Source organism: Tetrao urogallus (genome assembly GCF_951394365.1).
Source record: "Tetrao urogallus genome assembly, chromosome: 2".
Taxonomy (NCBI): domain Eukaryota; kingdom Metazoa; phylum Chordata; class Aves; order Galliformes; family Phasianidae; genus Tetrao; species Tetrao urogallus.
Window position 1 is genome coordinate 95277697 of NC_136814.1, and position 16381 is coordinate 95294077.

General features: G+C 46.2%; 1 protein-coding gene across 1 annotated transcript in view; it reads left to right on the plus strand.

Moving 5' to 3' along the window:
- Window positions 1-14217, plus strand: part of GRHL1 (grainyhead like transcription factor 1) — a gene marked incomplete at both ends in the record, with an annotated part of 36200 nt that extends 21983 nt beyond the window's left edge. The window contains 8 exons of the mRNA XM_079550117.1: window positions 326-484; window positions 5247-5298; window positions 7482-7621; window positions 9012-9049; window positions 9151-9239; window positions 10997-11082; window positions 12788-12852; window positions 14103-14217. Of these exons, the coding sequence (XP_079406243.1) occupies window positions 326-484; window positions 5247-5298; window positions 7482-7621; window positions 9012-9049; window positions 9151-9239; window positions 10997-11082; window positions 12788-12852; window positions 14103-14217 (744 nt within the window). The remainder of the gene's footprint in view (window positions 1-325; window positions 485-5246; window positions 5299-7481; window positions 7622-9011; window positions 9050-9150; window positions 9240-10996; window positions 11083-12787; window positions 12853-14102) is intronic.
- Window positions 14218-16381: the final 2164 nt, after the last annotated feature.

Genomic DNA, 16381 nt, shown 5'->3' on the forward strand with positions numbered 1-16381 from the left:
GAGATGTGCCAATAATGAGCATTGTGTCTGGAGAGAAGCCTGGTGTAAGTGTCTGGGAAAGGTGGATGGAGATCTCATAAAGCTTGAGAATTTACTGAAATTGACTCTTACTGAAGTGACTTTGCCCCTGTCGTGATTTGGATAAAGAATTAGGAACGCAGTGATGTCTCTCATGCATTTTTACCTGAAATCTCTGAAGATAGAGAGCGCTGCATGTAGGGATGGAGAGCAGCATCTAGATCTCCACTTGTCATGCAGTCTGTTGCTCAGTGGCCAGTGAGCAATCTGTGACACTGCTGATGAGTACTGTTTTCCTCTTCTGCAGGTTTTCATCTCTGTGAACTGCCTCAGCACAGATTTTTCCTCTCAGAAAGGAGTTAAAGGCCTGCCCCTGAATCTTCAGATCGACACCTACAGCTACAACAACAGGAGTAACAAACCTGTGCACCGTGCCTACTGCCAGATTAAAGTCTTCTGTGATAAGGTAAGGTTGGGTCAATGTGCAGATGATACTTTGAGAAAGGCTGGTCCTCAGCTTAGGGGGCTTTTGTTTGAACAGTGCAATTGATATGGACAAGTGAAAGTGTTCATTTTTGCCTAAGTTACACCGTGTCATCCCTTGTAAATATCTTTGTGTTTTCTTATTATGCTTTTCTTTTGTTGTCAAGTTGACCCTTCTTTGAGTGTAAAATGGAGCTGCTCTCATTGTGCCCTTATGGGATACAGCAGTGTAGTCTGTTTACAGGGTGGATAGATGCTGTAATTTGACTGCTCTGCCACATGCATTTAACACCTCAAGAACTAACACCTTTCCCAGTCATGGATCACCTGAAAGAGTGAGGGAAGCTACAGGAGCTGAGCTGAAAGCAGTTGTAAGAGCTTCTCTGGGTTTGTGAAGAAAGACTTCTCAGTTTTTTTAACCTGCTCCCATCTGAACAATCTTTCAAGGGAGATGGTAGCAGGTGATATGCAGTGTTACTGTTTCCAGAGAGACCAAGAGCTCTCCTGGCTGGCAGGAGTGCTGCATGACTTCCCCAGTCCCTCTGTCCATCACTGGGAGCCATACTGAACTTCTGCCTGGCTGGGGCCTCTCTTCACATCCAGCCCTCTTCATCAGAAGGACTGTTTGCGAGTGAGATCTCGCACACCTCTGCAGTCCCAGGTCTGAGAATAGGTTCACACCCTCCCTCTGGAGGCCTGAGCTATCAGGCATTGATCTCATCATGTGCAGTCTTTCCTTGGCATGCTGCTGGAATATGAGTGTCCCATTTCATTTTTTTTCTGCCCCACCACCTCCCCAAATCTATGGAGCCCTCTAATCTGCCTCTGCTAATAGCACCCTAGTAATAACCTGCCATGTTTTATTGTTCATTTTTGGTTTTAAACAGAATCATGGAATCATTAACATTGGAGAAGACCACTAAGATAATCTCATTTCCCCCACTGATCCATCCCCAGCATGCCCCTTAGCCACATCCCTCAGTGCCCCATCTCCAGGGTTCTTGAACACCTCCAGGGACGGTGACTCCACCACCTCCCTGGGCAGCCTGTGCCACTGCCTCACCAGTCTTTCTGAGAAGAAATGTTTCCTCATATTCAACCTGATGAAGTAACTGGTAATGAAGGCCTCTCTGCTTTCTTGCATATTAGGAGAAGCTGCTTGCAGTTATCAGTATAAAGTTGTTTATTTGTCTTCTTTCGTGTGCCTCTTGGGAAGAGTTTTGTTTTCCTTCCTGGGAAGACTGTTGTGATGATGATGAACTTACGAGAGAATTAATGAACGTTCTCAGGGCTACTTCCTCTGCACATAACTGTGTCATCTGCATGTATCACTGTCCTTACTGTGTTTGTTGCCACCTCTTACCTGCAGGTGTGCTGTTACCCATTTTCTTCTTGGGGAACCAATTCTACACTGTGGAGATCTTTTTTTGGGGGGAAGAAAAAAAAAAACAGCACAGAATAGTCTTGCTGTGGCCAACCAACTGCTCTATAGATCCCCTAATTCCACCTAAGGCCCGCCTGACCTCACATCAAGCCTAGGTACTGGCATGGCAGTGCTCTGCTGTTTTATGTGTATGAATTCACAGATTTTCTATGGAAGGCCAAGCAGTTGTGTTAATGCTGTGCGATCGCTTTTGCACAGGAAGGGAGGAACCTGTGGGGCAGGGGAAGCTGCTGCTGCTTGGTTCTGGTTTTTGGTTGCTGCCTGTGAGATGAAGTTTCTTCTGGTGTTTCTGCTCTTTGTGTTCCGTGTGGAAGGAGCCCAAAGGTGCCCACCATGCTTGGATTGCATCTTATCTCCCGTGTGGCTTCAGGAGCTGAACAGAGATTGCTGCCTTTCTGTAGTGCGTCATAGTGCAGGCTTCCTTCAGGCTTGGCACGGAAGTGCTTGTGCTACCAGGGATGGGGGTGGTCTGTCAGAGGGAGAACTCTGGGACACAGCTGAGTGCTGCATGGGCACGGGGCAATTAAATGCATGCTCTCACAAACTATTGCTGACGGTGTCCTTTGGGAGCTGCCATTGCTGTGCAGTGAGAGGGTTTTTGTGGGGTACTGAAACCAGTGAGATGTTGAAAGAAGAGGTCATGGAGGTGATGCAGCTGGCTGAAGAACAGGCTGTGCTGGTGCAGAGTGCTTGAGAGGGGATAATGCTTTCTGCCTCTGTCCCAGCCCAGTAAATCCCCGCCCCTCCAGAATTTCTAATGCTTCTGCAGTGAGCAGCTTCCCCTCCTATTAGATCTCTTCTTCTCTGACCTACTTCATGAACCCAGAAGCAAGGAGATGAGAGATGCCAAGGGCCAGCCCCGAGGACCTGTGTTATTTCTCCAACCCCCCCTGCATGCCATGGGTCACAGCTTGAGCCTCCAGCTGGCTTTCAACAGTGATGTGCTGTTATTAGACCCCTTTGGCTCAGCATCCCTTGTGCTCTCACGTCTCCACGTCCCTTTGCCCTAGTTTCCATGGACAAGAGAGTAGCTGAGGTCTCTTGTAGTGACATTTCTCCACCAGCCAAGCATCCTCACTACACTGTCAGATGTGGGGACATGCCAGGCACGTGGGCAGGATGCCCAGCTGTTGTCTGGAGTGAGCCTGTCCCACAGGGAAACTCCTCTGCATTGCGCGCAGGCTGCCAGAGCCCTACCTAAACAAGAGGGGCTGGGGGCATCTCAGAGCATGTCTGTTGTACCCAGCACATGGGCAGGAGCCAGGCAGCCCAGTGGTGTCCTGAAGACTGTGCCATTTTGACCGTGTCACAGCTTTGCACCTGTGCAGCTGTTGTTTATCATGTAAGTTGTGTTTTGCTGCAGGAGGGAGGAATGATGGCTCTCCAGAGCTTCCCTTTGACAGCCCAAGAACCCGTTACATGAGGGAGGAGAAACAACACAGAAAAATCCTGCAGCCTTTAACATGTTGGCAAGAGTGTGAAATCTTGCATTTCAGCATTTCAGGCTGGTGAGGAAAGTTGGGAAGATCTTTTTCTTGTGAGCATACTTACTCCATAACTGCAGAATATGGGATTCCAGTATCTTTGTTGGTTTGGTTTTTTTTTTTTCCTTCCCCTTGCTCTTAGTAACAAGCTGACAAACAGAAGAGCCTGTCATTTAAGCAGCTGAGGTGATGCAGGGACCCAGGGAGAACCCAGCTGACTGTATATAACAGAGCTCTGTGACCGTGCAGTAAGGGAGAGAGGTCAAAGGAGGTTTCCTCAAAATGCATACAAATCCTGTCAGTGGATCTGTATGTTCTTGGCACTGAAGACCATGCTGTTCTTTAGCATAAAGTCTGAGGAGCAGAACTTCATTAATTGCACATGAAAGGTGGAGAACACAGGGCTGGAGCCAAATCTTTCTGCCACCAACTTCTGCTGTTGAGCTGAGATGCTGCAACCCCTCTGGTGACAGAAGGCACAAAGAGGAAGTGGGTCCATCTGGAGTTTGGGTGGGTGTCCTTGCTGTCCTGGTGGAGCCTTTGTTGTTGTTATGGGGGCAGCTGCAGCCAGCAGCAGGCTTGTCTTTATCAGCAATTTTCTTGGTTTTTTTTCCACAACAGCTGTCATGAAACTACTTGTGTCCCTGCTGCCAGCGGGGCGAAGAGGAGGTATGTGTTGGTGCACATCAAAAGTGTAGGTGAATCTTCCCTTTAGTTGCTAGTGTAGACATGCCTGCTGCAACCTTGCAGGTGTTAGTGTAGTGTTGCCCATAGAGTGTGGATTTACTGTGTGGTTAGGAGGGCTGTTGCCTTTCTCACATGCATGTATTAGGTACTGTTAGGTACTATTTCACATCTTACTGCCGTGTGTTTTTTGATACTGTCTGCTACAGCTAATCTGTTCTTCCTCTGCTCTGCACAGCGATGTGGGAGTGTTACTGGCAGCTCTGCAGGGCTAGAAAGAAGCAGTGATGGCTTTCTGTAATTCCTCTGTGGCCAGATGACTGTTACTCTGTTTTACAGGAGGGCAGAGCTTGTGTGCTCCATCTGGGACAGTGGTCTGATGGCAGCACCCCAACTGAGTCTTGGGTAGCTACTTTGGGCCCGTAGCTTCCTGCAGCTGGCTGTGTGACATCCCTGCCCTAACCCACAGTCACGTGGGATTGTGTTCAGATCTGAAGGAATGAAAGTGATTCTCTGTTGTAGCTGTCTGCATCTACCTTGACTTTGTGTCCCCACTGCTGCTTGGGGTGAAGTGCCAGGAGCTATGTGGGCAGCAACCCAGCTTGGTCTCTGTGGCTTCCACCACAGCCCAGTGCTGATGCAAAGGAAAGAAAGAAATGATGCCTACATTAAAGCAGTGAATGTCTACAGCTTTAGACTGTAGAGGCTTCCATAGCTGCTGCTGACTCCACATGCAGCATGCAGGAAGGTATCTTGGTGATCCGAGCGTGGCTTGACGTTATAGATCAATGCTCACTAATTATCTTACAAACTCTTAAATTGGGAGGACTTGAAAGTTTCTAGTGTTTCAAACACTTCAGGTATATCTTGTTGTGCTTCATACAATTGTTATTTCTATCCGACTTGAAAGAAAAGGCACCTTCTGTGTGGTTGCTGGAGTTCATTCATGATAGGATTTGAAAGTAAATGCTGGGAGATCTCAGTGTTGGCATACAGGTGGAGTTGCATTTCAGGTACCCTGGATCTGACCTCTGCAAGCACAGCTCTGGAAGAATCTGTTCCTGCTTTTGCAGCTAAAAAAACAACAAACTGAGAAACCTTCCTCACTTCTACTTCCCTTAATCTCTTGGCAGGGAGCAGAAAGGAAGATCAGGGATGAAGAAAGAAAGCAAAGCAAAAGAAAAGGCAAGTGCACTGACCCCAGCTCTCAGTTGAATGCCTGTAAGTAGAAATTATTCCACGAGTATTTTAAATATTAGATCTCATTTTGTTTATGAATAGTTTATGCAGTAGTACTCTTGAGTCAACTCCCCTGTGGAGTTGGTTTTGTTTTAAGCTGTTGTTTATGGATCATTAATTGCATTTAACAAGTTACTGAGTCATTTAGGACTTTATGTAATTTTTCCTGTCCAAGACAGGATCCTGGTGCACATTTACCAGCAGTTGAAGTGACGAGGTGTGTGTGATGTTTGCATGCTTGCTGCAGCCCCTGTAGATTCAGGTGTCCACAAGAGCTGGAGCTGTTCTTAACATTTCCAACTTGATCTTAAACTTAAGCTTTAGCGTATGTTGGAAGGTGCTTACAGCTGTGCAGCAAGATGGTGGCAGGCTTGAATCTGTGCCTTCCAGCCCTGTGCTCACTCTTCCAGAGCGAAGCCATCCTTATTTAGTATTTTCAGTAGAAATTATTTCCATACGTATGAGTGATGTGAAGACCTCTGTGTTCTCAGTACACAAAGGCTGCACAGCTGCCTCCTGCTAAGTATCTTCCCCTTGGCTGCTGCAGGTGAGGTTTATGTATCTTGACTGCAACAGATCCTATGTTTTGGTGGCTTGTTATTGGCTAACAGAGCTGCTCAGAGAACACATCTCCCAATGCTCCCTGTAATGGGGCAGGCGTGTGCTCTCCCTTGCTTATCAGAGCTGTGCTGTGAGCAGTCCGACTAGTTGGACAGGCAGGCATCTCACAGCTTGTTGGGCAGGATTTTCCTGACACAGCAGGTATGGGCTGCTGGAGCAGCTTCAGAAGAACGTAATGCTCTGAGGGAACCCTTTTGCTCAAGGGCCAGCGTTGAAGGGATCTGTTTTGATTTGTTTTCCCCTACGTAAAAGGCAGCTTTAGCACACTGCTAGCATTTCACAAATGTGGTTGCCTCATTGGCTGTCAAAAGACTGCTGGAAGGTGAAAACTCAGTTTCAATACCAATTTCCAGGATCTTGTGATTGTACAGAAGCTTTCTAGTGAGAATTAACCTGGAGAGACCTTGATTTTTCCTGGAAAGTGCAGTGCGTTGCTGTTGAGTTTTTATGTTAGGAGTTTTTAATTGCTCTAAGACAAAAGCTGTTGTACCCACCTCTGGGATTACTGATACCGTATGCAAGTGGACTTAGCAACAGCAGAAATGTTGACTTTTGGTCAAAACAATTATTTTACAGGGATTGAGCAGTCTTTGAAAAATCAGTTTTACAAGGCAAAAAAAGTTTATTTTTGATCGGAAACATGAGAGGTGAAGTGCTTTGCTATACACTCAAAGTGTAAAAGTTTCCACGTGGTAGTTAAGTGGACGTCTGTGGTTCTGAAATGACCAGATATCAGAATCTGGTCATATCAGAACAGCAATTTGAGGCACTTTCTGCCTCACTCTGTCCCAAATGGGCTTTTGTGAATGAACGCTGTGCTTTGTGTCACTGAACTGGTGTGTGGTGAGAGCTGAAGTCCTCTGTGGGAGATGGTGCTGGTGGGGGATGACGTGGGGTCTGGCAGCCTGGGGGTGACCAGGGCGAATGATGAGATGAAGAATATAAATTGAGAAGTATGAAATGGAAATGCAGCTCATGAGCAGATTTGTGCATCTCTTTAGAGCAAACATGCTGCTTAATACAGACTTTGGAGAGGTGCCCAGCTGTGTGGGTGGCAGTCTGTTTCCTTCTTTCTCTTCTTTCCACCGGTGTGGGAACTTCAGCAGCCCGCTGTGGGGGATTGGTTAAGCAGAAGGGCAGGGGGGGGCTTTAAACAGCTTTTGTTCTCTGTTCCACTTGGTATATGGCACACCTAGGTTTTGATGTTGGGGCTAGTGGTCAGACCACCCTGCAGCCCAGCTTAATACTCAGATGGAGTCAGACAGTTCACTTAAATGGAATTCATTCTCTGCCGTTCTGCTGGAGTCCAGGCCCCCTTGCCCAAGACAACCCAGGTTCAAACTCCTCTACTACAGAAGCTTCTCCCTTTGACCCTGACTGTTGGGTACTCTTGTTCAGCAGCCTGTGTGTGCCTTTTAAATGATGTGGGAGAGCTTTGGCCTCCTCACTGCCTGCACCGTTCTCGCTGTCTGTGCTGTCCTTTGACCCAGCCTTTGGTCTCTCTCCAGTTTCTGATGTCAAAGTGCCAATGCTTCCCTCGCATAAGCGGACGGACATCACTATCTTCAAGCCCTTCATGGATTTAGACACTCAGCCAGTCCTCTTCATTCCTGATGTTCACTTTGCAAATCTGCAGCGTGGTGCTCACGTAAGTAAAGCCTGTGGGTGTGGGAGTGATGAGTGCTGTGGGGTGTATTTGCAAGAAGTCTAGGATGCTGTGTGTTTCTGTTAAATATGAAATACCAGACTGTCTGCGCTGATGCTGTAAACAAACACAGGCTGAGTCTTACATGAGCAAGAGACATTGCTCCTAGACGTGTTGGCTGGACTTAACTGGGGATGTTTTCTGAATAAATTATTTTCCTGTGAGCTACTGTTGTGAAGAACCTGAAATGATTTTTCCAAAGCATTTCCAGCTGAGAGTTCACAGAAGGAACTGCAGGCTGGTTTTCTCTTGTAAAGTCTGCTGGCTTTCTGCTGTGCTGCTGTAGACTTCAGGCTTCTGCAGCCTGCTGCTGCAGAGTGAAAAGCTGTTTTGTGGAGCTGGCAAGCGTGTCAGCTGTGTGATCTGCTGCCAGATCACCCTGCCTCAGCATTCCTGGAAAGTCCCAGCTGACAGGAAGCTGGAAGGGAAAAAATGAGTGCAACCAAATTTCAGAATCTTCAGTCTTCCTGTGTTTAGAGTTCTGGCATGCTCTAATAGAATATCAATGTTACTTTTTTAAGACAGTGGCCTCAATTCCTAACGGAGAATCGAAATAAACCTGTCTCTATAAGCTGTAGTTTTAAGTACTGTTGGAAGACTACGTTAGCCTAGACAGAGAACTAGTTAGCTCTTGTGCATTTCCATCCCTAGCATTTGAGATCCTTCAATTTCTCTGTAGGGAAAGTGATAAAGAAGGTACTTTCTGCCTTTTGAAAGATTGAGTCTAAGTGTTGTTCGATACAGAGTTGAAAGATAAAGAGGAAATGAATTCCAGTTCTGGATAAAGCTTGCACAACCCTAAGCAAAAGTACTGTCTGTTTATTAAAATGAAGGTGATGTTTTTTTGCTTGGATCAAAGGATCTTACTTGTAGTAGTGAAGGTGCGTCTGGCTGCCTTCTTGACAGCCTCTTTTTAGTAGCCTGTACTGCTGTGTTTATCAGTCAGCTGAGCAAGAGAGCCAGCTGCCTATCCCCTGCATTTCCTACTGTGGGTTTAAGGGTTCTCTCTGCTAGAACAAAAACGTGTCACTGTTGGACCTTTGCTTGTGTGGGATACAGCAGAATTGCTCAGTAGCAACGACTCTTTGATGTAAGCAGAACTATTGCAGAGTTGCTGTTTGCAGTTAGTGCTTGAAGGGATGGGAAGTGTATTGCTGGCAGGACCGTGTAATGCCAGCCAAATGGTATGTCTTCGTGTGGCTTTGTTTTGTGGAGTTCAGACTACTACGTAGTTTTCTCAGAGGACAGAATATGCTCTTAGGCTCTCACTAGCTAGTCAAATCACCGTATGTTTTTCTGCATATTTCAAGAAAATATTTCTTTGTTTTAAAAGGTCCTTCCTGTTGCTTCTGAAGAGCTAGAAGGTGAAAGGTAAGAGCTGTGCTTTTTCAGACTCCTGAAACTTTGCCCTTGGAAAGGAGGTAAGTCCCTGTAATTGCACTGTGGCTGACGTTTTGCTCTGTCAATGACAGTTCCAACCTGAAGAGAGGAGGTTACATTGGTGAAGAGGACTTCATTGCTACTCCAAACAAAATGGCCAGAATAGAAGAACCAAAAAGAGGTATTACTTTCTCCTTTCAAAGACTGCATTATCGGAGTGCTTGTCCATCAGGGTAAAGAGCAGCCCCTGAGATTGTTTCATTTTGTAGTACGCTTTATCCTGACCTTCTTGTTTTGACTAATAATGGAAAGTACACGTGTGTCAGATTGTAATTCAGTTTCACAAATCTTTTTGCCATGGGAGAATTTTGGGGCTTTTCTGCCAGCTCACGCACTGCCTGCTTTTGAATTTTGTGTAAGGAAAGGTGCAGAGATATTGAGCAGTTTGTACCAGTTTTTTGAGCAGGAAGTTTACCAGATAATCAATTACAAAATACCAGAAACTCTTTTGTGGGGGTTTGACGTTTCAGTGCCAAGAGCTGCTTCTGGATATTGTTGCATCTTCCATGGTGCTGGAAGATGGGCTGTTCACCACTAGGAAGCAAAATGAGAGCATATTTGGTTGATTTTAAACATGTTTTATATCTTTGAACTTTGTGGAATTGGACATTAATGTGGTGTCATGGCAGAAAATGAGAGATCCTTTTTGGAGGAGGCATAGAGGAGGATTGCCTGCCTGATGAAAGCTGTGTATGGAAAGATCATGACAAGTCTTAAAGGATTAAAAGATGAAGATTGAAGTTGCGAGGTTTAACCTTTTCCACCTCACAAGTTTGACCCGATTGGGGCTGTACTTTGGTAGTCTGTGAAAACTAATTGGAAATGATGGATTTTATAAAAGGAAGTGTGACCTCTTGGTGTCTCTTGACTGTGTGCAAAAAAATGAGATCCATGGCAATATCTCTATGTTGACTGCTCTAATGTCCTACCTGTGCTGTTACTGAGAGTGTTCATGCTCTCTTCATTTAAAAATCTACAGTTCTTGTTTTGAATCTTCCTCTAGCAGAGGAAATCAAGGTGTTGTGCTGTCCTTAGCTCACCTTGGTCAACTTAGACCAGTAATTGTGCTGTATTGCAGGCGTGTCAAAGGCGTGTAGTTAATGAACCCTTGTAAACAATCCAGCTTGCAATACCTAGTCATTAGAAGATGGATTAAAGGCAGCAAAGCCGTTCAAGTCCAAGCTTTTTTGCTCTTATGGCTTATTCCTCAGCCTTAATGCAGTTTTTAATGAGGCTGATGCTACATACAATGACTCTGCTGGCTTGAGAACGCTAGAGATACTTACCTAATTGGGTTTCTTATTCTTTGGTTCCCATCCTAGCAGGAAAGAGAACCTGTAGTGTGTCAGCTGAGCTGGAGTGGGGATTCCTCAAATATGGCATGGAGAGGGGAAGCAGATGAGATGGTGTAGGAGGAGGGGGGAGTGTACAGATAAATAATTATAAAATGAGGAGCTGACCAAGTTGGCTTCACCTGCTGTGATGGTGGCTGTCGAACTGGTTAACTGTGAAAAATCTTACGGTAGGTAACTTGTGGGACATGAAGGGATGCTGGATTCTCGAAACTCCCATGTTTTGCATTCCTCCTTTCTGTGTTTTAAATGTAATCTTTCAAAAAATAGAGAAAATATCAGCTGGTGAAAAACCTGAATTTTGAGAATGAAGGTGTTTGACATGTAAGCATGCAGTATTTCTGGGCATGAAGGGTGCCTTTTGAGCTAACCTAGCTGTACAGCTTCAGTGTATGGTAGGTGTATGTATGTACCTCTCTTCATGAGACCCTTAGTCCACATTGCTCCGTATTTGGCCACTGTCATATATACAGCTCTTTGATAAGGATCAGCTGCAGTTACCTCCTCTCTCTGATTTGCTTTTCAGTGTTGCTTTATGTCCGAAAAGAGTCAGAGGAAGTCTTTGATGCACTGATGTTAAAGACACCATCTCTGAAAGGCCTAATGGAAGCTGTAAGTATGAAGGCTGATTTGTAGTCCTTGCCTCCTGCTTGAGGAAAGAGCAAGTGGCCCAGTCAGTGTGTGAAGGACAATCGTAGGATTTAGAATGCTGGTTGCAGTTTGAGTCCATGTATCTCTGCTGCTTCTGGAAAAGATGCAGAAGGCCAATGCTCTTTCAGTAAAGGGGGAATTAATGTAAATAATGCTTTAGTTCATTGTTGAAGGGGGTTTTGGAAGCTTCCTGTTGTGTGTCTTATTCCACACGCATGAGATCTGGGTGTAAGAAGGTGGTTCTTAACAGTCTTTGAAAATCTGAGCTTAAGAGTCACAAACTGCTAGGCAGTGCTGGACTTCTGGGCTTGTTATTTATGCGGGCTCTTTTGTGGGCACGTGGCAGCAGCAAGCAGTTTGTAGGTCTTTTCCTTGAGGAAAAAAAAAAGACAGTGGGTTCCTACTTGGAATGACTTTTGTGGCAGATAAGAGCTGAATTAAGAGGTGAAGCAATTTCCAGAGCGTGTTCAATGGCTTGGGTTTATTTCTGTGTGAAAGCCCCATTTGGGGGCCTTCCTTCCCCTCTGCAGACTGCTAGGGAGGAGCTCTTTCTAAGCCCCAGCTTAGAACAGGGCAGTGTGCTTGGACAGTTTTATGTGTCTGTGCACACAAGCGTGAAATTATTCTCTGGTGCTTGACTTCCAAAATAGCCTTCCACTTACTCCTGCTGCTGTAATGCTGCAAGGGAAGTACAGAGCTTAACTCTAGGGAATGATGTCATGCTTGGCACTAGCTCAGAATTGCCATTTCTAACCGTCATTCTGTGACTAATGCTTCGTGGAGGCTTGGAAGACAGAGGCCTCGGGGCTGTACAGCCAGGTGTTGCCTTCTCTTTGGGACCAGAGATGGCTCTATAACATGAGACCCTTTCCTGCCCGTGATGTTTTGGAGCGTGATGTTCTTGGTCTGTTCTCCTCTACAAATCTGGATGAGGAATATGAGGCAGAAGAGGAATTTTACTGATGGCTAATTGTGGGAGCAGCTTGAGCTGCTGTGTGCTGGGGCACAGAGGCTTTGCCAGCACACAAGGCTGGAGCTGGAGTGGCTGACAGGTAGAGGGGGAGTGAAGGCTGTGGGGTCCTCCCTTACCCAGGGGCCCTGAAGTAAAACTGAACCTCTACTGTTTCACTGGGACTTCTCATAACAGGGAATCAAAAGCTCGTAAATACAGTTCGGAGAACCCATTGCATACTGTTGTGCCCTGAAAGAGCACATTGGTTTGGTGCTTGCTGTTGATTCAATAGAGCAATTTGCCAAAGTAAATCAGACGTGGTTGCCTTTGTGTATTAGTATGATGACAAGCCATGCTTTGAGGCTGTGGACACTCAAATGGCTAAGGCAGAAATTTGTGATCATTTTGTCTTCAGCACAGTGTTTTGTTGCTCTTTCTTCCTTTATCAGCCACTGTGATGAGTAGTTTTTAACCTCATCTCTCTGATACTGACTTTAAAAATGGCTTTCAATACAGTGAGAGACCAGAGAGCCCAGGCAGGGTGCAGTGTTGTTGTTCTCTCTGTGCAGGCTCCTTGTTGAGTCAGCAGGGAGTTGCTAGATCAAGAATCAGTGCCCAGGTTTAGATCATAGTTGAGTGTTTTGCACTGAAGTAAGTGAGAGGCAGTCTTAGCAGCCTCCTTGCTTTACAGATGTTTTCTTTCTTTTGTTCTAGATATCTGACAAGTACGATGTTCCTTTTGATAAAATAGGAAAAATCTTCAAAAAATGTAAAAAAGGGTGAGTATGTATCCTTGGGGCAGCTCTGAGAACGAGCTCCTCTCTTTCAAACCCATAGGCAGATCTGCTTTAACTCTTTCTGTGCACTGCATGTATGCAAATGTCACGAGTGTGTGTGTGTGTGTGTGTGTGTGTGTGTGTGTGTGTTCAGGCCCTGAACGAATCCTGTTGCAATGTAACTCATAGAGCAGTAAAGCATAAGGGTCCTGTAGAGCTAAACACTTGGACTGACTTACTCTATAAATGCCAGTAACTGCACTTGCATTGGTCTTGGAATTGACTGCTATTTGAATCAGACTTGATCATGCCAGATCAGAGTTCAGTTTGTTTAAAGGCTCCAAGTGACAAAGAACCTACTTGAACTCATGCTAAATTATTTGAATGGTTAACTGTGCTCACTGTCTGTATTTGGCTAGAATTACTAAAGCTGGGTGGCTTGTTGTTTTTTTTGTGTATGTGCTACATTGAGAAGACCCCCACTTGTGAAATACCTGTTCCCTGCAAAGGCCGCGATCCTTGAGTTCGTACTTGAGTTTATGAACGTGCCTTTATTTTTCCTTTTAATCTTTTAGTAATTTTCTTGGCCCTTCTCCAAAATCACTTCAGTTTCTTAGCTTCTTCCCCAAAGCCCCTCTGCCCAGAAAAATTAATTTACCAGAAAAGTTTAATCACCTTTGGAACGTAATTTCAAATAGTAGTGGTGCTTTTCTGGCAGAATTGCCACGCCGGAATAACTGCGAGAGTTTGGAATTGATGGCAGCTGCATCACTGCTGAGGACAGTTCTGTGTGTTTCAGTGTGTGAAATGCCTGTATGCACACACTTACACGCAAATACACAGCTATTCTGGCAAATAAAAGAAGTGGCCACATGTCAGCCGTTTCTTTGCTGTGAACTCTGCAGGGGTTATTTATAACTGCTGATTAGTTATAACTGTCAAACAAGCCAGTTCAGAGCCCCAGGGCTGCTAAAGCGTGTTCAGCATCTGATGGGATTTGTGCCATTTCTGAGATCTCCTTCCCTCCCAGTTCAGGAGCGACACTTCGTGCTTTCCTTCAGCTGAGAAGTGTGGCTGCAACCCTTGGTGGCAGCTCTGGGTGACAGCAGCTAGATTTGCTATGGCAGGTGCAGATTCAATGCAGGTGGGCAGGAATCTTAGCTTACCTCTGGACAGTCTCAGATTTGAGTCTGCCTTTGCTGTCTTTGGCATGTAGAACTCTAATATTTCCCCAACTTATCTTATTTTTCCAGAATTCTGGTCAACATGGATGATAACATTGTGAAACACTATTCTAATGAAGATACCTTCCAGCTGCAGATTGAAGAAGTTGGAGGATCTTACAAGCTGACTCTCACTGAGATCTAAGATCACGGATCCTCTGTGGATTTTAAGCACAGATCTCGAGTGATCATTTTCCCATAACGTAGTGTGTCGGGTAAAACACTAATCACCTTCTCCAGGAGCAAGTCAGGTGTTGACTTGTTCTGGGGATCAGAGAGGTGTTTTTGCTTGATACCTTTGTCTGTTCTTTCTAGAGAACGTTGTAATGCTCATGACCTTATTTGCACTTGAAACCAGTGAGCAAAGAACAGCAATTAAATAGAGCATGTATAAAAGACTAGTAGGTAAGGGAGGGGAAACCCTTGGAAGGTGGCCTTTTAGAATGGTGATGTCTTATTTATCTATTCGGTACCCACGATTGAGCCTGTTATCAGCTAATAGCGTTTTACTGGACTGTTTTCTGTTAGGTAGAGCTGCAAAACTACTGACTGAAACTGGTAGGAATTGCGTGCAGGTTGGAGAAAAGTCATCATAATGTTTACTCTTTATCAGGGCAGGTTGTTGAAATCACTTGTGTCATGGGGGGGAATGTAATACTGCCTTGCTTATGAAGAACTCGCCTTAGTAACTGTGTGAACTCTCATCAGATGAAGCTATATTGTATATAAGTGCAATATATTTTTGAAGGTTTGTAAATGTGTACATACAAGTGATATATAATATATATAAAATATGGTGTTTGTGTATATACCATGAATATATGCAAAGAAGCCCATCTAAAAGGATGCCATATACAGAGAAAACAGATATTTAACGTAGCTATTTAAAAAAAGGACAAAGCCTTAACATGCACCAAAGGTGAGCACGCATTGGTACGTTTGTAGAGTGCGCAGAGACCTTGTTCAGCATGCATTCTCCTGTGTGGAGGGAAGGGTAGCAGCTCTCCTCAACCTCTCTGGACAGCAAGGCACTGGCAGCTCCGTCTCCTGACTGTCCTGGCTCTGAGCAGGGTGGTCTGTGCTGAGGCCAAGAGGCTGTGCCCAAGAAACGCTGAGCACATTCAGGTTCCTTGAAACCTCACTTTGAGGGGTCAGGAAGTCTCCTGCAGGGTGGATTTCTGTCTGGCAGTATGCTTAGGGTTCCCCCAGCCCTCTGCCAAGCCCTGTGGCAGTGGCTCGGTCTGGGGAAGTCCAGTGCTTGGCAAGGTGTTGGGTGGTGCAGCAGGGAACCGGGGCCCTGGACCAACGAGGGCAGCTGGTAGCAGCAGTCAGTCTGGTCCCAGCTGCCAGGAACCTCCAAAACCAGCCACTGCAGTAAGCTCTATAGTGCTTACTCACTGTGCCTTTGTGCTTAGGAAGGGAAAGTGCCCTCTGGTTAGCAGCAAGGGAGAGGTACACAGTAGGAGCTACAGCCACCTGCACTGCAGGCTGGGATGTGAGCGGGTAGGAAGTTCTGGGACTGGTGCTGATGGCAGTGGTCTGCGTTAATGGGAGGTTTGCAGCACAAAGTTGGGGGGGTTGGACGTGCGTTGCCCTGGGTTGACCCGGGTAGGCTGGAGAAGCAGGCTGGCAAAGTAGGACGTGATTCTGCCGAATGGTTTGTGTGTCCCCTGAGCCATCAGCGAGTGGTAACCCAGTGCTGTCCGGCTGCATCATGCTGCTGTTTGGAAAAGGGACGTAGATGCCACACTGAGTTTCACAAACAGAAGCACAGGCTGCAGAATGCCTGAGCCTCGCCTGGTGTCCCACTGGGCTCTGAGGGAGCCTCAGCCACAGCACGGTGCCCTGCTCAGGGCTGGCCCTTGCCACTGTTGTGCTGCCAGGAGCCCAGGGCTGAGGGAGCAGAGTCTCCAAACGTGTTGATGTGTGCTCCCACTCCTTGTGCTGGGCTTACGTTGCAGAAATTCAGGTTGCAGATGGAGAAGGTTGCCCAGGGAGGGCTGTGGCCTTTGGCATCAGAGCTCTCCAGAGCCAGGCTGGATAACGTACCCTGGTGGCTGTGGGTACAGTTAATCCTGTCCTGGTGCTGGGGTGAGGTTTCCAACCTGAAATCCCTCCCCGCCATATATTTTATTGTTTTATGACTTAGGTGGACTGTGGTATTTTGGGATTTATGCTCGGGCCGCCCCCAGGCAGGCTCTCAGAGCGTCCCATTCCCCCTCCTTTCCTCTCAGCACCACGTGCCCACTTGCTAACATCCTGCTTGGGCCCGGAGTGAGCTGGCATGGCCCTGCCCTCCATTGGGCTTC